This window comes from Muscardinus avellanarius (assembly GCF_963383645.1).
Source record: "Muscardinus avellanarius genome assembly, chromosome: 16".
NCBI lineage: Eukaryota > Metazoa > Chordata > Mammalia > Rodentia > Gliridae > Muscardinus > Muscardinus avellanarius.
Genome location: NC_137802.1, coordinates 32,136,307 through 32,159,829, shown reverse-complemented (window position 1 = coordinate 32,159,829; position 23,523 = coordinate 32,136,307). Strand labels below are relative to the sequence as shown.

At 43.7% G+C, this 23,523-nt stretch overlaps 1 protein-coding gene across 1 annotated transcript; it reads right to left on the bottom strand.

The window, feature by feature from the left end:
- Nucleotides 1-19,230: 19,230 nt before the first annotated feature.
- LOC308275152 (eukaryotic translation initiation factor 3 subunit G-like) lies at nucleotides 19,231-20,510 on the bottom strand (the record flags this gene model as incomplete). The annotated part of the gene is made up of 1 exon (XM_080713195.1): nucleotides 19,231-20,510. The coding sequence occupies one exon, from the start codon at nucleotides 20,508-20,510 to the stop codon at nucleotides 19,548-19,550; it is 963 nt and encodes a 320-aa protein (XP_080569321.1). The 3' UTR covers nucleotides 19,231-19,547.
- Nucleotides 20,511-23,523: the final 3,013 nt, after the last annotated feature.

Genomic DNA, 23,523 nt, shown 5'->3' with positions numbered 1-23,523 from the left:
TGCAGAGGGGCTCACTAAGTAGTAGCTGAGGCTGTCCTCGAACTGCGATCCTCCGGTCTCTGCCTCCCCAGTGCTGGGATTACAAGCATGCGCCACCACGCCCAGCATGCACTACAATGGTTTGGACAGTCTTGTGCTTCACAAGAAAAATAACTTCCAAGAATAAGAGGACAACCCTGTCAGCAGCAGTGTTTCCCTTAAAGAACAACTGTGCGGCTGCTCTTCTCCTCCAGGCTCCTTGCTCCTTAGGCTCCAAATGCACCTCAGGATCATCCCTCAAGATTCACTGGGGAGCCGGGCATGGTGGCACACGCTTGTAATCCCAGCATTCGGGAGGCTGAGACCAGAGGATCGCGGTTCGCGGACAGCCTCAGCTACATAGTGAGGGCCTCTGCAACTCGGTGAGACCCCGTTTCAAAATAAAGAATAAAAAGGAATAGGGCATGGGGTGTAGCTCAGAGGTCAAATGCTCCTGGGTCCCATCCCCAGACCCGGGGGAAAAAAAGATTCACTGGGGCATTTTATTTATTTATTTATTTTTATTTTCTTATTTATTTATTTTGTGGTACTGGGGAATGGAACCCAGGGACATTCTACCTCTGAGCTATGCCCCCAGGCCTATTTTATGTTTACTTTGAAACAGGGTCCTACTAAGTTGCAGAGAACCTCAGTTAGCTGCTGAGGCTGGCCGTGACCCTGCTATCCTCCGGTCTCAGCCTTCTAAGTACTAGAATTACAATTGTGCACTACCACAGTGGAGAGTTATTTGTATTTGTTTATTTGCTTATTTGTTTGTTTATTTTGGTATTTGGGATAGAACCCAGGGGCCCTCAACTTCTAAGTTACACCCTAGCCCTATTTTTTATATTTTTATTTTAAAATATAGTCTGGCTGCCGGGCATGGTGGCACACGCTTGTAATCCCTGTGCTTGGGAGGCGGAGACAGGAGGATCACGCTGGTTCGAAGCCAGCCGCACTGGCTTAAGAGACCCTGTTTCCAAAGAAAGATATAAAATAGGTCTGGGACTGTAGCCTGGAGGTAGAAGGGCTTCCAGGAACCCCAGTACCATAAACTATATATATATATATATATATATATATATATATATATATATATATATGTGTGTGTGTGTGTGTGTGTGTGTGTGTGTGTGTATGTGTATATATATGTATATGTATATGTATGTGTGTGTGTATATATATATATTGTATGTATATATATACACATATATACATATATACATATACATACACACAGTCTGGCTAGTTCCTGAGACTGACCTGGAACCTGTGATCCTCCAGTCTCAGCCTCCGCCTCCCAAGTAATGGGATAAAAGGCATTCTCCATCACACCTGGCTCACTGCGGTCATGGGATAAAAGGCATTCTCCATCACACCTGGCTCACTGCGGTCATTTTTGGTGTCAATTTTGCTTCTTGTTTACTCTCACCACCACCTGCATCATATGTTTTCCCCTTTGCCCATAACCAGGAGCCCAGGATGTTTCTGGCAGATGGGCCCACTGCAGGGCCCTCTCTTTTGAGGCCCAGAGGGGAGCAGCCCTGAGGCCATGGGGAGGAGTTGGTGCCAGGGGTCACAGCTTCTACCACCTTGCTTGTCTCACCCAGCCCCATGGAGGTCCGTTGCCTCTGGCTGCCATGAGACCATGAACCCAGGAGGCCAGCAGGGGAGGTCGGCAGGGAGGGGCTAGCAGAGGAGGCCAGTAGCAGAGGGGCATTTGTGCTCTGAAACCTTTGCTGCTGCTGTCCCCAGCCAATCCCTTGACAGGGAGAGCAGCTGTGGGGGATGGGGAGCACAGGACGGGGACCCTGGAATTTTATCTAAGTCTTTTTGTGGGTGTATCCACTCCCCATTCTGCTCCTCCGGGTCCCAGCCATAGCCCCTGGCCAACCTTGCTCATCTGTGACCTGCTCATTAACCGCCCTGGTCTCGCCAAGTCTTCCCCTTGGCTGCCATTTTTTTTTTTTTTCTTTCTTTCTTTCTTTCTTTCTTTCTTTCTTTCTTTCTTTCTTTCTTTCTTTCTTTCCTTTTTGTGGTACTGAGGGTGGAACCCAGGGGCTTTTCTACCTCCGGGCTATTCTCCCAGACCTATTTTATGCTTGATTTGAAACAAGGTCTCATTAAGTTGCTCAAAGCCTCACAAGTAGCTGAGGCTGACTTTGAACCTGCGTAGTCCTCCTGTCTCAGCTTCCCAAGTGCTGGAATGACAAGCGTGCGCCACCACGCCCGGCTTCATTTCTAATCTTTCAACATGAAGCTCACCAGGTGAGTCTCAGTCAGAAAATAGCGCTCCCCTAGAGCCACGAACCGCCCAGGCTTTGAGGTCCTCCAATATACAAACCTGGCAAACCTTTCCCACTCATGATGGGAATTACAGTGGCTGATTTATAAAATCCTCCCCAAATCCTCTCATGGATATGGAGGATGCTAGGAAACTGACCCATTACTTTAATAAGTAAGGCAAAGACTTGAACATTTATGTTTTGTATAAACATTGTCCACAGGGCCACCTAACAGCTGCCTGAGGAACCTTCTCTTTCCAGAGGATGCCAACTAAAGCCGATAGTGGAGATGGCAGAATCAAAACATCACCTGGTGGTGCTGTAACCCCCAAAGAATCAGCAGATCAGGGTAACAGATATGAACACTGTGAACAGATAATCTGACTTGACATACTTTTTTTTGTACTGGATATTGAACACATGGGAATTCTACCTCCGAGGTATACCCTCAGACCTTTCATTTCAGCCTGTATTTTGAGACATAGTGTCTCTAAGTTGCCTAGGGCTTCCTAAGCTGCTGAGGCTCTGATGCCCTACAGTCCTCATTGTATCTATTTGGATTGCATAAAGGGCAACTTTTTCCTGTCCTTGGGCAGGATTTTCACGGCCACCTCTGTCCCAGTGAGGATATGGAGGGCCCCGTGGAGCTGGGCAGGCTGCCTGGCCGATGTCCCTCAGGACCATGTCAGGATCCAGGAGGGCATCCTCACTGGAGAGCTGGCCGAGGGGCCTGGCCTCTCCTTGCTACTCTCTCTCCTAGCACTGTCCATTGAGAGCCGCAACAGCCACTAACCATGCTACAAAGACATAACAACAACAAGCAAAGAATATACAACAAAATAACAAACCCAACACACGCACACACAACAACAACAACAAAGCCCCAAACCCAAATCAACAAATCCTATCCAAACCTCACAACCGCCAAGCGCTGTAGCTGGTGCAGGAGACACCCTCACAATGGCTCCTTGTGAGGTCAGAGCCCTGTATGGCCAGGCGGCAGCTGGGTGTGGCCCTCTGTGGCTGTCTCCCCTTTGGGCCTCCAGGACCTTTCGCCCTTTAATAATAAGGGCTCTAGAAGCTTTATTGCTTTAGTGGGTTATGGAGTTGATGCCTACTTCATTAGATTTAAAACTTGTTGGATTCTTCCTGTTTTATTCATTTTGAGTCTAAGATTTTTACTTTTGAAAACTCCATCTTATACACACTCAAGTTATTCAATTTCTTTTTCTATCAACTTGAAATGGTTGATGTCTAAAGGATGGTAATGGCCAGGTGTGGTGGCACAGGCTTGTAATCCCAGTATTTGGGGGCTGAGACCGAAAGATGGTAGGTTCCTTGCCAGCCTCAGCAACCTAGAGAAGCCCGCCCCAAGTTAATGAGGCCCTATACCAAAATAAAGAATAAAATAGGCTGGGAGTATATCCCAGAGCTAGAAAGCCGTGGTTTCAATCCCCAGAATCACAAACAAAAAGAAAAATGGTAACATATAACGCACATCATAAAAACAAAACACTTTCATGGCCGCCTCTGTCCTGGTGAGGATATGAGGGCCCCGTGGAGCTGGGCAAAAGACACTGAAGAGCATGTCTGTTCAGTTCAATTGCTTATTTTTTATTGGGTCGTTTGTTGTTTTTCTTTTTAGTGTTAGGTTTTTTAAGTTATTTGTTATAGTCTAGACATTGTTGCACTATCTGAGGAAGAGCTGGCAAAGATTTTCTCACTTTCTGTAGATTATCTCTTTAGATTGTTTCTTTTGCTGCACAAGAGTTTTTTAACCCGTTGCCCTCCTATTCATTGGTTTTTAGTTTTATTTCCTGAGCTCTGGGGTTTTACTGGGGTTGTAGCTACATGTACCTGCCGGTACTCATGTTGGATACTTGGTCCTATTTTTTGTTCTAGTAATGGCAAAGTTTATTCAGCAATTTCTGGTCTTTGCCCCATCTTGACTTTTGTGCAGAATGAGAGATAGGGCTCTAATTTTATTCCTCAGAACATGTATATGCAGTTTTCCTAGCACCGTTTGTTGAAAAAAAAATATGCCTTTTTTTCCATTGTATATTTTTGGCAACTTTGTCAAAAACCAAATGTCTGAGAAAGAACAAAATTATGTCTTTTGTAGGAAAATGGATGGAACTGAGAACATTATGTTAAATGAGTTTAGCCCATCACAGAAAGTGACTATGTTTTCACATGTGTCCCCTCATATATGGAAGCTAGGAAGAGATTGGGATATAAGAGGGATCCAGATGGAGGAGAAACTCCAGTGGATTGAGGGAGGGGATTTAGGGTAGTGGGAGAGAGGGAGGGAGGAGACTTGAAGAACACACTTCATGGATGCCGTGTATATACGTGAGATTATCATGACACTCTCAGTATCACGTGTGGGGAAGGGAGGGAGTGCGGTGGGATCAGGTGGGAAAGCTCACAAAGTCCTATGAGCTTGTGCGTCTCTATCACTGTGAACTTCATTGTGATAGTGATTACAATGCACCAATAAATGTATATTAAAATATCAACTGGCTGTGAGTATGAGGACCTGTCTCTCTACCATCTATTCTGCTCCATTTGTATGTCTGGGAGCTAGTATCATGGTGTTATTATTATCATAGCTCTGTATTCAAATGAAAAAATCAAGAATTGTGGTGAAGCCGAGCATAGTGGTGCACATTTGTAATCCCAGCATTTGGGAGGCTAAGACAGAGGATCTCCATTTGTGGACAGCCTCAGCTACTTAGTGAAACCCTTCAACTCAGTGGGACCCTTGTTTCGAAATAAAGAATAAGAATAGAGCTGGAGGTGTAAACTTGGAGGTTGAATACACCTGTACAACACACACACACACACACACACACACACACACACACACACACACAATTGTGGTGAGTCCCTCATGGTTCTTATTGCTCAGACTTGCTTTGATATTCTGAATGCTTTGTTCTTTCATATCAAATTTATGATTTTTTAGCTCTGTGAAGAATGACATTTGTTTTTTATTTTTTATTTTTTTATTGGTGCATTATATTCATACATCATATTGGGGTAAAGAACTTGTGTGGACATACATGTACACATCACTGATTTAACCCCTACCCAATTCCCTCCCCATTCCCTCCCCATCCCTCCTTCCCTTGCTTGGCTTAGTAGTTGACTTTGATATATTTAAGTACTTTGTGTGTTTTAGAGATTTAGATATTTAAGTACTTTGTGTGTTTCCCCTCCTTTCTCCTCCTTTAGGTTGTCTTGCTTGCTCCTTTATAGGATTTCCTTTTTCATCTAGAGTTCCTCCTGTGACCCATTTCTCCCTAACTCTCACATATTAGGGAAAGCGTCTGATTTCTTATTTTTTGTGACTGACTAATCTCACTTAGCATAATGTCCTCCAGTTCCATCCATTTCCCTGAAAATGTTGTAATTGAAGTTTTTAAATGGCTGAGTAAAATTCCATTGTGTACATATCCCACAGTTTTGTAATCCATTCATCTGTTGATGGACATCTTGGCTGGTTCCATAGTTTGGCTATGGTGAATTGTGCAGCTATGAACATAGATACACATGCATTAGTTTGGTAGTTTGGCTTCCTATCTTTTGGGTAGAGACCCAGAAGTGCTATTGCTGGATCAAATGGTAGATTTGTTCATGTTCTTCTGAGGATTCTCCATACTGTTTTCCAAAGTGGTTGCACTAATTTGCAATCCCACCAACAATGTCTTAGAGTTCCCACTTCTCCACGTCCTTGCCAGCATCTGTTGTTGTTTGTGTTTTGAATGATTGCCATTCTAGTTGGAGTTTGGTGAAATTTCAGGGTAGTTTTGATTTGCATCTCTCTGATTGCCAGTGATGTTGAGCATTTTTTCATGCATTTATTGGCCATTTGAACTTCTTCTTTTGTGAAGTGTCTATTTAGTTCATTTGCCCATTTTGTTATTGGATGCTTTGTTTTCTTAGTGTTGAGTTTCTTGGGTTCTCTGTATATTCTAGATATTAGTCCTCTATCGGTTGTGTAGGTGGCAAAAATCTTCTCCCATTCTGTTGGCTCTCAATAGAGGTTCTTGATAGTTTCCTTTGCTGAACAGAAGCTCTTCAGTTTCATGCAATCCTATGTATTGATTCTCCTTTTAATTTGTTGTGCTTTTGGGGTCTTGTTGAGGAAATGTTTATCTGTGCCTATATGTTGCATTGTTGGACCTATGCCCTCTTCAAGGAGCTTCAAAGTCTTTGGTTTGATTTCCAAGTCTTTGATCCATCATGAGTTGACTTTTGTACAGGGTGAAAATGTGGGATTAATTTCCAATTTTCTGCATATGGTTAACCAGTTTTGCCAACACCATTTGTTAAAGAGGCTATCTTTTTTCCAGTGTATGTTTTTGGCCCCTTTGTCAAAAATCAATTGGCTGAAAGTGTGTGGACTTGTTTCTGGGTCTTCTATTCTGCTCCATTGGTCTATATATCTGTTCTTTTGCCAGTACCATGCTGTTTTTATTACAGTGGCTTTGTAGTATAGTTTAAAGTCAGGTATTGTGATTCCTCCTGCATGGTTTTTGTTGCTGAGAACTACCTTGGCTATTCTGGGCTTTTTGTTATTCCAGATAAATTTAAGGACTGACTTTTCTATGTCTGTGAGGAATGATCTTGGTAGTTTAATGGGCATTGCGTTAAGTCTGTAGATCACTTTTGGGAGGATGGCCATTTTAATGATATTTATTCTGAAAATCCATGAACATGGAAGGTCCTTCCTTCCATCTTCTAAGATCTTCTTCGATTTCTTTTTTTAGTGTTTTATAATTTTCTTTGTAGAGATCTTTTACCTCCTTGGTCAAGTTTATTCCTAGGTATTTTATTTTTTGTGGGAGATCCTGAGTGGAAGTGTTTTCTGAATTTCTTTTTCAGTGGATTAATGGTTGGTGTACAGGAAAGCTTCTGATTTTTTAAGATTGATTTTGTATCCAGATACTTTGCTGAATTTGTTGATCAGTTCTATAAGCCTTTTGGTTGATTTGTTGGGTTTTCTAAATATAGTATCATGTCATCTGCAAATAGTGAAAGCTTGAGTTCTTCTTTTCCTATTTGTACTCCTTTGATTTCCTTTTCTTGCCTTATTGCTCTGGCTAGAGTCTCTAGTACTATATTGAAGAGAAGTGGTGAAAATGGACATCCTTGTCTAGTTCCAGTTTTTAGGGAGGAATTCTTGAAGTTTTCCCCCATTTAATATGATGTTGGCAGTGGGCTTATTGTAGATTGCCTTAATAATGTTGAGATATGTTCCTTCTATTCTAATTCTCTGTAGTGTTTTTATCATAAATGGATGTTGAATTTTTTCAAATGCTTTTTCAGTGTCTATTGAGATGATCATGTGATTTTTGTCTTTGATTCTGTTTAAATGCTGAATTACATGGATTGATTTTTGTATATTGAACCAGCCTTGCATCCCTGGGATGAACCCTACCTGGTCATGGTGTATGATTTTCTTGATGTGGTTTTGAATGCGTGTTGATAGTATTTTGTTTAATAGTTTTGCATCCAAGTTCATCAGAGATATAGGCCTGTAGTTTTCCTTCCTTGAACTGTCTTTATTCGGTTTGGGTATTAGTGTGATGTTGGCTTCATAGAATGTATTTGGGAGAGTCCTGGTTTTTTTCTATTTCGTGAAATAGTTTGAGTAGTATTGGGGTTAGCTCTTCTATAAAGGTTTTATAGAATTCACTTAGGAAACCATCTGGTACTAGGCTTTTCTTTGATGGTAAGCTCTTTATTGCTCTTTCAATATCTTGAATTGTTATTGGTTGGTTTAAGTGTTCTATATCTTCTTGACTCAGTTTAGGAAGGTTGTATTTGTCTAGGAAGTTGTCAATTTCCTCCACATTTTCCATTTTGTTGTAATATCTCCTTTTTCATCTCTTATCTTCATAATTTGGGTTGATTCTCTCTTTTTTTAGTTAGGTTGGCTAGTGGTTTATCAATCTTGTTAATTTTTTTAAGACACCAGCTTTAGGTTTTGTTGATTTTCTGTATTGTTTTTATTCTCTATTTTGTTAATTTCTGCTCTAATTTTAATAATTTCCCGTCTTCTGCTGGCTTTGGGGTTCAATTGTTCCTGCTTTTCAAGGGCTTTGAGGTGTGTCATTAGGCTATTTATTTAAAGATTTCCTGTTTTTCTTATGTGAGCACTCAGTGCTATAAATTTTCCTCTTAATACTGCCTTCAAAGTGTCCCAGAGGTTTTGATATGTTGTTTTTTTTTATTTTCATTTGTTTCTAGAAATTTCTTGATTTCACCTCTTACATCTTCTATGACCCATTCTTCATTCAGAAGTGTGGTGTTCAGTCTCCACATGTTTATGTTGTTTCTCTGGGTCTTCTTATAGTTGATTTCTAGTTTCATTCCATTATGGTCTGAAATGACACAGGGAAGTATGTAACATTTTTAAAATTTGCTAGTGCTCATTTTGTGTCCTAGGATGTGATCTATTTTGGAGAAGGTTCTGTGAGCAGCTGAGAAAAATGTAAACTCTGCTGTAGTTGGGTGAAATATTCTATATGTGTCCAACAGGTCCATTTGGTTAATGGTATTCTTTAGTTCTGAGGCATCTTTACTGACCCTTTGTCTGGAAGATCGGTCTAGTATTGTGAGGGTGTGTTGAAGTCTCCCAGTATTATTGTGTTGGGATTTATGTGTGACTTCATGTCACAAAGAATTTGATTTATGAAAATAGCTGCCCCTATGTTTGGGGCATAGATGTTGATTATTGTTATTTCCTTTTGCTGGATTATTCATTTTACCAGTAAAATGTGACCTTCTTTGTCTCTTCTAATAAATTTGGGTTTGAAGTCTAACTTGTCTGATATCATAGTTGCTACTCCTGCTTGTCTTCGAGTACCATTAGTATGGATTACCTTGCTCCAGCCCTTTACCCTGAGTTTGTTCCTATCTTTACTTGTAAGGTGTGTTTCTTATAAGCAGCAGATGGATGGATTCTGGCTTTTAATCCATTTTGCCACTTTATGTCTTTTTCTTGGGGAGTTGAGGCCGTTTACATTCAGTGTGATTATAGAGAGATAATTTTTAATTCCCAACATGTTAAGATCTTATTTCTGTTTGAGATACTGTTTATGTTTCTTTGATTAGTTGTCTGCTGGATGGGAATTCTTGTTTCTTTGATTCTGGCGTGTATTACCCATTTTCTCTTTGCAGTTAATCTCCTTGAGTATTTTCTCTAGCGCTGGTTTTGAAGACATAAATTCCTTCAGTTTCTGTTTGTCATGGAAGATTCTTATTTCCCCATCTAATTTGATAGGTAGTTTTGCTGGGTAGGAAATTTTTGGCTGGAAGTTGTTTTCTTTCAGAGTTTGGAATATGTTACTCCAAGCCCTTCTGGCTTTCATGACTTGGTTTGGGAAGTCTGGAGTGATTCTAATTGGTTTGCCTCTGAATGTCACTTGGCCCTTTGTTTTTGTTGCCTTTAAGATTCTTTGCTTGGCTTCCACATTGGTCATTTTGACAATTATGTGGCGTGGGGATCCTCTTCTCTGATCCTGTCTAAAGGGAGTTCTATAAGTTTCCTGGACCTGTGTATCAAGCTCTTGCTCTATGTTTGGAAAATTTTCTGCTATTACTTCCTTGAAGAGATTATTGATCCCTTTGGTTTCACCTTCTTTTCCCTCCTCTATTCCAATTATTCTTAGTTTATCTCTCTTAAAATGGGCCTATATTTCTTCAATGTCAGATTCCTGCTGTCGGATTTTTTTTTCTAAATTAGAAACTATGCGTTCATTTTTGGAGTGATCATCTTCAAGAAGTGAGATTCTATTCTCCATGTGGTCTAATCTGTTGTTTATACTTTGAATTGAAGCCTTTATTTTAATGATTGCATCCTTTATCTCTTTTTGACTCTCTCTGAATTCTTTTCGAAAGTCCTCTATTATTTCTAAAGTTATTTTTCTGATTTGATCTTCTAGAGATCTCTGGATTTCTTTGTTATCAGGTTCTGATGTTGTGGGGTTGTGGGCATTCACTGCTCCATTGTTATTTCTCTTTCCCATGATTTCAGAAGTTTGTGCCTTCTCTGGGTTTTTCCCTGGGTCACTACGAGTTCACTTAAGGTGCTCTGGATCTCGAGTCTGTGGTATCTCAGTCACCACTACTCCTTTACTGGGTTGTTTCACAAAGTCTTAGTCTCAGGGAGTCAATCGAGGCTGCTTAGACCATGGGGGGGGGTGTGTGTGCCAGGTTGGGTGTTCTCCAGCTGGGAGTTGTGACTATGGTGTGATATCTCTGCCACCGCCACTCCCCCACTGGGTTGGACTGCTAAAATCTCCGACCCAGGGAGACTATCTGCGTAAGTCCCTGGGAATGCAGTACTGGGGTTTCTCCCCTAGGGGCTGCAATTTGACTCATGGTTATTGAGTGCGCTGATGGAGTTGTAGTAGACTCAGTGAATTCGCAGCTGCCGCCACTGGCAATATGGCACCACTGCCACGCCCTAGGCCGTGAGGCTGGCGTAATTCTTCTCTGGTTTTGAGCTCCACTCTGAGTCCCTGCCAGGTGTGCTGAGCCCGGCCCTTGGGAGCTTTAGATGTTCCCTGCGCCGAAAAAACTGCCCACTGCCACCCAGCTGTTCAGCAACTGCTCATCTCGGCTTGCTGTCCACCCCTCCTCTCTGGAGTCTGGTGGCTGGTTAAGTGCGTTGGTCTTGAGCCGTTTGGTGAATTTGCCGCTGCCGCCGGCAGTAAAGCACTGCTGCCATGTCCTCGGCCATGAGGTTGGCGTAGTTCTCTGGTTTTGAGCTTCGCTGAGTTTCTGCAGGGTGTGCTGAACCCGGCCCTTGGGAGCATTAGACGCTCCTTGTGCTTAAAAAACTGCTGACTGCCGCCAGCTGTTCAGCAGCTGCTCACCTCGGCTCACTGTCCACCCCTCCTCTCTGGTACCTGGTGGCTGGTTGAGTGTGTTGGTCTGGAGCTGTCTGGTGAACTCGCCGCCTCCGCGGGCAGTAAGGCGCTGCTGCTGCGTCCTAGGCCATGAGAGCGGCGTACCTCCTCTCTGGATTTGAGCTCTGTTCTGAGTCTCCCTCCTCTCTGGAGCCTGGTGCTGTGAGGGAAGATGTAGCCCGCACCACTCTGCGCCACGGCTCCGGCCACTCTGCGCCACGGCGGCCACGGCACTGTGGGCTGGTTTCTTTCTGGTATCTCATTTTTTCAGCCCTCTTTTTATCTGTCCCTTGTATTTACAGTTTTTATTTCTTTGCTGATGGTGTTTTTTTGGCTCTGAAAGGCGCTGGTTTTGTGGTAATAGAGATCAATTGTTAGCGGGACTCATAAGTGCCACTTTTCTCCATCACCATCTTCCCGGAAGTCCAAAATAGTTTTTAAAAATATAATCATAGCCAGATGTGGCGGCATACCCCTGGAATCCCAGTACTTGGGAGGCTGAGACAGGAAGGTCATAGGCTTGTGGCCAGCCTTAGTAACTCAGCAAGGCCCTCTGCAACTTAATGAGAGTCTGTTTCAAAATAAAAAAATAAAATAGGGCTGGGAGTGTAGCTCCAAGGTAGAATGCCCCTAGGTTTAATACCTAAGACCACACACCCACAAAAAAGATAATCATAACTGGGTGCAGTAATACACACCTCTAATTCCAGCTCCTCAGGAGGCTGAGGCAGGAGGATGGCAAGTTCAAGGCCAGCCTCAGAAAGCTGGTGAGATCCTGTCTTTCATTCAAAAATAAAAAGGGCTAGAATGTAGCTCGGTGCTAAAGCACCCATGGGTTCAATCCCCAGTAAAAAGGAAAAGAAGGGAAAGCACTGGGCGCTAAGGACAAAGTTACTGAAGCTGCCAAGAAGGAAATTTAACCTCTCACTATGTTGAGTCAGGGCTAGAAAACAAGCATGTTTAACAGGGGGTTCTAGAAAGGAGGGTAGAGATGGAGAAAAGAAAGAAAAGCAGGTCATTCCTTTCCCGCTACCCATGAGCAAAGTCGGAAATTCATGCAAGAAAAATATTCTCCTAGCCGGGCGTGGTGGCGCACACTTGTAATCCCTGCACTTGGGAGGCTGAGAGAGAAGGACTGCAGTTTGCGGCCAGCCTCAGCTACTTCGTGAGGACCTTTGCAACTCGGTGAAATGATGTTTCAAAATAAAGAATAAAAAATAGGGCTGGGGGTGTAGCTCGGAGGTAGAATGCTCCTGGGTTCCATCCCCAGTACTGAAGAAACAGAAAGAAGGAAGGAAAGAAAGAAAGAAAGAAAGAGAGAGAGAGAAAGAAAGACAGGAGAAAGAAAGAAGGAAGGAAGGAGGAAAGAAAGAAAGAAAGGAAGGAAAAAAACTAACACTTCGCTTGAACTTAGACTTCAGAAGTATAAGACTAAACTTCATTGTGGCATTTGGTGATGGTGGCCCACGCAGGCTAACCCAGTGAGCCAGGCAGTGGCCGAGTCAGCCGCTTCCCCGCCACTCTGACACCATTGCCTCCACCTGCGCCAATCGCCAGCGGCTCCAGATCGTCCTCTGCCCAGATCAGCTGATGGACTCCCTTTTCTACTCTCTCAAACATCTAAGACGCTTGAATCTGACCACTGATATTCTCTTCTAGTACCAACCCTAGGCTTCCTATTTTTTAAATGTACGTTTATTTATTTAATTTTTATTTTATTTACTTATTTATTCAGTTAGTTAGTTAGTTTTGCAGTGCTGGGGATAGAACCCAGGCACATTCAATCTCCGAGCTACACACCCAGCCCTACATTTTTTTTTAATTTTTTTTTTTTTTTTGTGTGTGTGTGTGTGGGTCTGGGGATGAAACCCAGAGGCATTCAACCTCTGAGTTGCAAAGGGCCTCACTAAGTGGTAGCTGAGGCTGTCCGTGAACTGCGCTCCTCTGGTCTCAGCCTCCCAAATGCTGGGATCATAAGCATGCGCCACCACGCCCAGCTTCCTCTTTTTATTTTATTTATTTATTTATTTGTTTATTTATTTATTGCGGTATTGGGGTTCCTGGAAGCCCTTCTGCCTCCGGGCTACACTCCCAGACCTATTTTATACTTTTTTTTATTTGGAAACAGGGTCTCTTAAGCCAGCGCGGCTGGCTTCGAACCTGCGCGATCCTCCTGTCTCCACCTCCCAAGTGCGGGGATTACAAGCGTGCGCCACCACGCCCGGCGCTTCCTCTTTTTAGAACTCTTAATGTTCATCTCTCAGATCTAAGTTCTCTGGCCCACCAGGTGAACTAGAGATTTTTCCATTGTAAATGAAAGAATAATTTCAATTCAGGCCAAAACTCCAATGGCTGGCATGGGAGTTTCCACCTCTCCCGCCACATCTCCGTGTGCTTTCCCTTCATTCCGCATTCCCAGGATTCTGTTGCAGGTGCCAATAGCTTCTTCCACGCGAAGGGAACAGAGAACCAGCAACAGCCTTAAGGGAAACACCCCAGCTTACCCAGCTTCATGGTTATGTGGCATGAACACAGCAGATCCCAGCATTTCTATGACCAACGCCATGGAGGACCAGGCTGGCCATTCTCGGGTCAAATGCCCACTCACGAGTCAGTCAGGCTGGCCAAGAGGAAGAAAGGATTCTGTAGGACTCAGCAAGATCCCACTATCACAATGTAGTCGTTGGCAGGGGGAGAGAAGCCCCATACCAGAAGAGGAAAGAGAGACTCAGGAGGCAAAAACAAACGGCTAATCTTACAGCGCTGCCCAGCACAAAGGACCCTTCCCCAGGTCACCTCACTGGCGTGTATGTGTGTGTGTGTGTGTGTGTGTGTGTGTGTGTGTGTGTGTGTTGCGAAGGATGGAACCCATGGGAAATTCTACCTCCAAGATACACCGCAGCCCTATTTTAATTTTTTTTTTTAATTTGGAAACAGGCTCTTGCTAAGAACTTTTTATAAATTAAGACATTTCAGTTATATACAAAGTTAAAAAAAATCTGTTTCACTCACATTTACTGGAATAGTTAACAAAAAAATTTTTAATTACTGCCTACCAATAATTCTCAGCTTAGGAAAAATATACTTGGAAAAATTCAATCTACGGTTCCATCTTTTTTAGTGTAAAGAGTAAAATTTTAGGGACTAAACAAGACTTAGAAACACTTTAAATTTTGCTATTCTTGCCGGGCGTGGTGCCGCACACTTGTAATCCCTGCACTTGGGAGGCTGAGACAGGAGGATCGCGCAGGTATCATGAATAGTTTAATTTAATTAATATATTTATTTTTTGTGTGTACTGGGAATGGAACCCAGAGGCTTTCTACCTATGGGCTACACCCCCAGCCCTATTTTATACTTTATTTGGAAACAGGGTCTCACTGAGTTGCCGAGAGCCTCACTAAATAGCTGAGGCTGGCTTCGAACCTGTGCGATCCTCCTGTCTCAGCCTCCCAAGTGCAGGGATTACAGGCGAGTGCCACCATGCCCAGCTCATGAATAGTTTTATATAGAGAGATATGACAATTGTTCTGTTCCTCTGGAGAACTCTGACTAATACATTCATTTCATCAACAAGAATCATATTTTAAAAAGGAGGTAGAAGGGTTTCCAGGAACCACAGTACCACCAAAAAAAAAAAAAAAAAAAAAACAGGAGGAATGTGAGAAGGAAATGGATCGGGCGGCTTCTAGACCAGCTTCCATGTCCTCCCTGCTCTCTCACCTTCTCCTTTCTGCTTTTAATATTGGCTTGGAACAAAGAACTCTGCTTTCCAAACCTTGATAAGCAGATGTCCTGAGAATATCTAACACGCCACAGGGGCAACCAGTTCTCTTGCTGACTAGATGAGTCCCCACTGGTTTTGACCTTAGCTCCTGCCCTCGGCTTCTTTTTCTTTTTTGAGGATTGTTACTAAACATCACAGTCTGTATTAGTGGGGGATGTTTTAAGTCATAGTATTAAACAAAACAACCTTACTCAATCTGGCTTAAATGATAAAGGGAACTTGTTAGCTCTTATAGCTAAAGCTTCAAGAAATAGAATCAACTTCAGACAAAGCTTGATCCAGTGGTTTCTAAAGCATCACCATAGACCATGTTTCTTTCTTTCTTTTTTTTTTATTGGTGCATTATATTCATACAACTTATTGGGGTAAAAAACTTGTGTGTACAAACATGTACTCATCGCTGATTTAACCCCTACCCAAATACCACCCTATTCCCTCCCTGTCCCTCCCTTCCTTGCTTGGCTTAGTGATTGACTTCGATATGTTTAAGTACATTGTGTGCTTTAGAGATTTTTCTCTTCCCCCTCCTTTCTCTTCCTTTAGGTTATCTTGTTTGCTCCTCTTTTCTCCCTAACTCTCACATATTAGGGAAAGCATCTGATTTCTTATTTTTTGTGACTGACTAATCTCACTTAGCATAATGTCCTCCAGTTCCATCCATTTCCCTGGAAATGACGTAATTAAGTTTTTTTTGATGGCTGAGTAAAATTCCATTGTGTACATATCCCACAGTTTTGTAATCCATTCATCTGTTGATGGACATCTTGGCTGGTTCCATAGCATGTTTCTTTCTATGTTTCTGGTCCCCCTCCAATTTGAAAGCTTCATCCCAGGATAGTAAGGCTATTGGTAGGAGACCTGCAGGGAACTTCCAGAGCAATGTGAACATGAGACCTTGAATCGCTGTATCTTGATCCAAGAGCCTCAGGCCTATTTTTTATTTATTTTTTATTTTTGGTGCACTGTAATCATACATCTTACTGGGGAAAAAGATGGTGAAGACATACATGCACACATCACCCAGTTAGACCTTACCCAATTCCTGCCCCTTTCCCTTCCCCCCTCCTTCCCATGCTTGGCTTAGTGATTGACTTTGATTTCTTTAAGTATGTCATATGCTTTAGAGAGTTTCCCTCTTCCCTCCTCCATTCCCTTCAGTTAGGTCACCTTATTTGCTCCTCTATAGGATCTCCTTCTTCATCTAGAGTTCCCCCTGTTACCCATTTCTCCCTAGCTTTTGCATACTAGGAAAAGCATCTGTTTTTTTATTTTTTATGTGACTGACTAATCTCACTTAGCATAATGCCCTCCAGTTCCATCCATTTCCCTGTAAATGTTGTAATTGTGTTTTCTTTATGGCTGAGTAAAATTCCATTGTGTACATATCACACAGTTTTGTAATCCATTCATCGGTTGATGGACATCTTGGGTGGTTCCATAGTTTGGCAATGGTGAATTGTGCAGCTATGAACATAGATACACATGCATTAGTTTGGTTTTCTTTCTTTTGGGTAGATACTCAGAAGTGGTATTGCTGGATCAAATGGTAAGTTCATTCTCATTCTTCTGAGGATCCTCCATACTGTTTTCCAAAGTGGTTGCACTAATTTGTAATCCCATCCTCAGGCCCATTTCTGCTGATCTAACTTAAGTTAGGGCTCCTTCCTTCCTTCCTTTCTTGTATTAGGGATTGACCCAGGGGCATTCTACCTCTGAGCTTCACCCCTATCCCGATTTTATTTTTATTTTTGAAATAGGGTTTCACTAGGTTGATGAGGCTGGCCCCAAACCTGTGATTCCCCTGTCTCAGCCTCCCAAGTACTGGGTTTACGGGCATGTGTCATCATGCCTGGCATTAGGATCCTATTTCTTACCCAACAGTTATCAAACTATGGCCGGTGGGCCAAACTTGGTTCACCATCTGTTTTTGTATCACTCATAAGGTTAAGAAGATTTTGTATTTCTTAAACAACTGAAATAAAACAACAAGAATATTTTGAGACATATGAAAATTGTATGAAATTTAACTTTTGGTGCCCATCAAAAATTTTATTGGTAGGCTGGATATGGTAGTATGTACCTGTAATCCCAATACTTTGGAGTCTGAGACAAGACAGGTTCAAGGCCAGCCTTAGCAATTTAGCAAGGACCCACAACTTAGTAAGATTCTGTTAAAAAAAATGAAATATGGCTGGGGGTGTAGCTTGGATGTAGAGAGCCCTGGGGTTCAATCCCTAGTACCACCCAAAAGAAAATCAGAAAAAAATATTGGAACACAGGTAGGCTCATTTATCTATGTATTGTGTAAGGCAGCGTTCACACTGCAACAACAGAGTTGTATTGTTGTGAGAGAGGCTGTGTGGCCCACAAAACCTCTAACAGTAACCACTGGCCCTTCACAGAGCAAGTCAGCAACCTCTGTCTTCTAAACTAACCAATCTTTGTGACTAGAAAAATGGATTCATTGATGTGTTTGAGTTCATCAATGTTTGTGAAAATCAATGTTGATGGGTTCACAACCATAGAGACTACAAGAAGGAATGGTTTCCCAAAGGAACATTTAAGGAAAAGAGAGAGCAGAGAGTGAGCAAGAGAGGGAGAGGGAGAGTGAGCAAGAGAGAGAGGGAGAGGGAGAGGGAGAGGGAGAGGGAGAGGGAGAGGGAGAGGGAGAGGGAGAGGGAGAGGGAGAGAGAGAACTGACCAAGTATCTACCAAGTGTGTCCAACTTTCTTATATTGCTTTTGTCTTTATATGTGAAGACTGCTAATTGCTTTGCATGTTATATTGTAGTTATGTTTTATTCTCCAAATTAGAGGTTCAATTTGGACTGTCCTCTAAAGTTCCAGTCTTAGATATTTCTTTGTTCAGAATTCTACTCTAAGCCAGGCGTGGTGGTGCAAGTTTGTAATCCCAGCATTCCTGAGGCTGAGACAGGAGGATCGCAGTTCGCACACAGCCTCAGCTACTTAGTGAGGCCCTCTGCAACTCAGTGAGACCCAGTTTCAAAATAAATAAAGAATAAAAAATAGGGCAGGGGATATAGCTCGGAGGTAAAATGCCCCTGGGTTCCATCCCCAGATCTGAAAAAAAAAAAAAGAATTCTACTCTATATTTTTGGTAATCCTAGCCCCTGTAGCCATTCAACACCTTCCTGAATTCCATTATCAGTTATAAAATTATTTTGACTGGGTTATGTTCTCTTAGTCTATAAAGGATGGCTAATTCCCAAATCCAAATCTAAATTTTCTTTTTTTTTTTTTTTTTGGTGGTACTTGAGGTGGAACCCAGAGGCTTTCTACCTCCAGGCTATACTCCCAGACCTATTTTATATTTTATTTGGAAGCAGGGTCTCACTAAGTTGCTGAGAGACTTACTCAGTAGCTGAGGTTGGCTTCACACCTATGCGCTATTCCTGTCTCAGCCTCCCAAGCACGGGGTTTACAAGTGTGCACCACCATGCCTGGCTCCAAATCTAAATTTTCATTGAGGGCTTTGTATTCAAACAGCTGAGGCCAGGCAATCCTTTGAGGCTATTCTACACAGAGGATGAGGGGAGAGAGTGGGGAGCCTAGTGAAGAGATGTCATTATTTCTGTGCCTCTTGAAGCCCAGTGAAGGGGTCTCGAGAGAGCAGCTTGGAAAGGTGGAAATGCCTGCAGGTAAAGTAACTCCCTTCTAGGTGGATGTCTGCTTGTACAGTGAACCTGTTGATTTTCCTGAGCCCTGCTGAGTGGGAAGAAGAAAACAGGACATAGGAGGCAAGGCAGAGAACAGATGTACTGGGAGATGTGCTCCCACCACCCAAAGTGGAGTTTTCATTGGCCAAGTGACTCTGTGGAAGGTAGCCGGGCTTGTCTTCTCCTCCATGACACTATGTGGTGACTCTTCCCAGAGACATATCCCTCTCTGGGGAAGACCCAGTTTATGCTGGCTGTACCTGCATAATATTAATACTCTCCCCTCTAACTCCCAGACCACTCGTCCTGTCAATAGGAAGTCCACTGCTTATAGCATCCTTAACCACAGGAGCTGGTGAGATGTTCTCGGGGCTGCTGTCTACAAAGGTCCCTGGATATGTGGACAAGAGAGTTCTGAAGTCCAGTCTGTCCTTCACCTGGAGAGCCTGGAACTTGGCGCAGAGCTGGGAATGCTCTGAGAGGATGCCTTTTCTCACTGTGTTCAAGGTGTCTTCCAGACTAGCAAAGGTGCTACCAGTTGCAGAGGCAGGGGCAGAGGGGAGGATGTTGGTCAAAAGTGAGATCTGTCGCAGAAAAGAGTGAGGCCTATAGGATCCCCCATCTCCATTCAAATAAGTTATGCATGCACTGCCCGTAATATTGGTTATTAAAAGAGACCTGGAGCCAGGCGTGGTGGCGCACGCTTGTAATCCCCATGCTTGGGAGGCGGAGACAGGAGGATGGCGCTGTTTTTTTTTTTTTTTTTTTTTTTTGCTTCAAGCTGGTTTACTGCCCCTGGAGGCCCCCCATCACACCTGGGGGCCTGAGAGCCCGACGGCGGCAGCTGGACAGCGGGCCTAGTTGATGGACGGCTTGGCCCATTCCACGTTGAGGATGAGGTGGTCGTAGCCAAAGCCAGACACCCCGGCGATGGCACGCGCAGCGTCCTCGCGGCGGTGGAAGCTTATGAAGGCGAAGCCCTTGGACTGGCCGGTGGTCTTGTCCTTGGCCAGGTAGATGCGGGAGATGGAGCCGAACGGCCTGAAGAGCTCCTGCAGGTCGGTCTCGCGCGTGTCCTCCGACAGGTTGGTGACGCGGATGGTGGCGTTGTCGGCGGCTCTGCGGTTGGGCTGCATGGACTCCCCGCGGTGGCTGGCTCCGTCGCGCAAGCTCGGCGGCACGTACTTTCCGGTCTTGTTCTGGGCGGCCTGCACCGGCTCCAGCTCTCCGGGCAGCTTCTCCTTCTCGCCGGTGGACAGCCCCAGCTGCTCGGCCAGCTCCTTCTGCATGGGCCCCAGCGTGTCCTTGTAGGGGCAGCGGGTGGTCCAGTGGTCGCCCTTGCAGATGCGGCAGGACACGATCTTCTGGCCCTTGAGCTTGTTCATGGGGTCTTCCTCCTCCTGGCAGTTCAGGTCCTCTTTGCTGGTGATGAACGTCATGGACACGTCGTCACTGACAGTCGTGGTGGCCACGTTGGGCCCCGGTGGGTCAAACTCCGAGTTTCCAAACTTCTTCCAGTTCTTCCGCCTGGCGACAGCCTTCGAAGCCTTCCGAGTCTCGATCCTGAAGGTACGCACAAAATTGAACTTGCTGCCGTCTTCTTCGATCTTGTATTCGGTCACGGTCTTGATGTTCCCGTTGATGACCTCCTTGGGAGGCGGCAGCGGGGCTCCTGGCACGAGCTCGGGCTCCGGGCTGGTGTCCCCGGTGGCCAGGGGGAGGCCTTTGAGGAGTTCGCTGGTGACGCATTTGTCGTCCTCCCCCTCCTCCTTCACCTGGTCGGCCCAGCTGGGCTTCGAGTCGAAGTCTCCGGTTGGCATTGCGAGCCTGATCCATGCAGCCCGGGCGCGCGCCAGGTCTCTTAAGAGACCCTGTTTTCAAATAAAAAATATAAAATGGGTCTGGGAGTGTAGCTCGGAGGTAGAAGGGCTTCCAGGAACCCCAGTACCACCAAAATAAATAAATAAATAAATAAATAAATAAATAAATAAATAAGACATGGAGATAAACAATCAGTAAAGGTAAGGACCATATTTGTGGGCAGTTAAGAAAAATTTGCTCCTTATATCACCCCACACAGACCATCTCTCTTTACACCATGCCAGAGGAGTTGAAAAGAGAAGGGAAGATGGTATCTCAGATTTGAACCAAAGCCTCATTGCTGTCCAACTCCCAGAGCCTGTTCTGCAGTTGTGGGGAGCAGAGCAGGGAGGGTTCAAGAAGAGGAGTAAGATTTAAATTAAATTTGAGGATTTTTTGATATTTTTTTTTTGTGTGTGGTACTGAGGATTGACCCAGGGGCCTCACCCATGGCAGGTAAGCACTCTACTACTGCACTGCATCCCCAGCCTTCTCTGTTTACTAGACGAGGTCTCACTACGTCGCCAGGCTGGCCTCAACCTTGTGATGCACCTGCCTCAGCCCCCCAAGTCACTGAAATCACAGTGTGTACCACCATCCAGCTCACTTTGAGTTTTTAAGCTGAAAGAATTGTAATGACTGGATGTGATGAATGTGATCAGATCTGCCCAAGATGTTAAGGTTGAACTAATGACAGGAGAAAAGTTAAGCATTCTATGTTTGTCCACTGTAATAGAGTAGGTTAGGCTATACCCAGGTAGCAAACCCCAATGGATTAACAAAATAAAAGTTTCCCATTTCTATAAAAAAAAAAATTTGATGTGGATTAGGTCACGGGTTCTCAAAATTTAGTTACATCAGAATCTCAGACTGGGCTTGTTTGAGTTCAGATTCCTGGTTCCCACCCAAGGGGACCTGAGTCTATAGGTCTGGGGCTCAAGGTTCTATTCTTCTAGCCAGGCTGGCGGCAAATGCTTATAACCCCAGCACTTGGGAGGCTGAGACAGGAGGATCGCGGTTTGGGGACAGCCTCAGCTACTTAGTGAGGCACTTGGCAACTCAGTGAGACCCTGCTTCAAAATAAAGAATAAAAAAATAGGGCTGGGGTTGTAGCTCAGAGGTAGAATGCCCCTGGGATTCATCCCCAGTACCGCAAAAAAAAAAAAAAAAAAAAAAAGATTCTGTTCTTCTAGTGTGCGCTCAGGCGATGCTGATGCTGCTGGTCCATGAGCTACACTCTGAGTGGCACCAGTCCTAGAGCAGCTCTCCAAGCGGTGACACAGGAATTCAGGCTGCTTCCCTTTTGTAGCTATAGATTCTGGAGTGAGAAAGAAGGCAGAAGAAGCATACCACGTTTGATTGTGTTGATCCAGAAGGGACACGTTTTATTTGTGCTTACGGTACACTGACCAGAATGAGCGCCATACAAATACAATGTGGAGAAACACGTGGACCGTTCAGTCAACGCCAACTTCCTTGACGCTTGTTCTTAACGAGAGGATCATCACTGAAGGAGGCCCAACCTGTGTGCACTTACACTACATTTGACTCTTCTGCTTTTGTTCTTCCTTTCCTCTCATGTCCAAACTAGTGCAACTAGGCCAGTTACACTGGAGAACTGATGTAGGTTGCCGGGAGACCATATGAAATATCTGAAGATAGAATGCAAGACATAAAGTTTATTGAAAAATGCTGACAGTGAGGGTCCAGCTGTGATAGCTTATAGAGATAGCACATCTGTCTCGTAGGCTGCTTTGCCACATGGGATCTCTGCCCCCCATGATGCTTTGTCAGAGGTGGCTGAGCTGAATGAGTGGCACTTACACTCGACACAATGCCCTCAATTTTGCAACAGTTACTGAGAAAGGGGTTTTATAAGCTGGGCAACAGATGCAGTGACATTATTAGTTTGCTTAATTTGCTTTGTTCCTTGCTTGACCAGCATTCCAAGGGGCATCTGTCCTGGATTGCACGCAAGAAAGCAAATACTACAGATACTAGTCTGTCCTATTTATAATATACGCAAGAAGAAGAGATTTCAATGTCCTTCAAGGTAGGAGTTACTGGACATTCTGGTCTAGCTGCTCTTATTGTCACCATAACTCATCTAGGTTCTGGGTAACAAAGAGCAGTGTTCCAGGGACATGGTTTTTTATTTCCTCCTTTGTTTTTTAAAGGATAACACACCCTGATTATTATAGGGTGTTGGTTTAGTATTCTTACATATGAAGAATTCACACAATATTCATGCTATCAGGATGTGGACTAAACACCAGATCTATTGGAAACATTTCAAAGTTTATGGGCCAATGGTGCACAGCATCAGAAGTTGAGAACCTATAGAAAAAGAAGGACAAACTCTGATTTACTGCTGTCATTACTCTTGACCATGCCCCCACACTTGTCCTGTGTGTTGGGTAGAAAGGGGAATATCTCAAAATGGAAAGGGATTTCAAGATGTCACATGGAAGAAGCCATATGTTCAGGGGTGTGTGTGTGTGTGTGTGTGTGTGTGTGTGTGTGTGTGTGTGTGTTTTACTGAGGACTGAACCACCCAGGGGCATTCTGTCTCTGAGCTACCTTTGCTCCTCTTGTCTCAGTCTTCCAAGTGCTGAGTTTACAGGCATGTGCCACCATGCCTGGCTGCCTGTCACTTTTAAAATCTGTTGGCTTTTAATTTTATTAATTTGAAAAGATTTTGGAGTGTTTTGAATTAAATATCACATATTCATTGTTAATTAAAAAATAGAAAATGCAAAGTGGATCTATTCATTTCTTGAAAATTATATTTGCCAGAAGAAATGACATTTTATGTATTAGGATGTGTTATATCTTTTTCTTTTGGACAGGACCTCACTAATTGCTGAACTGGCCTTAAATTGTGATTCTTCTGCCTCAGTCTCCCAAGTAGTTGTGATTAAAGGTGTGTGCCACCATGCTCAACGCAAATATTCTTTGTATACTAATGTGAAT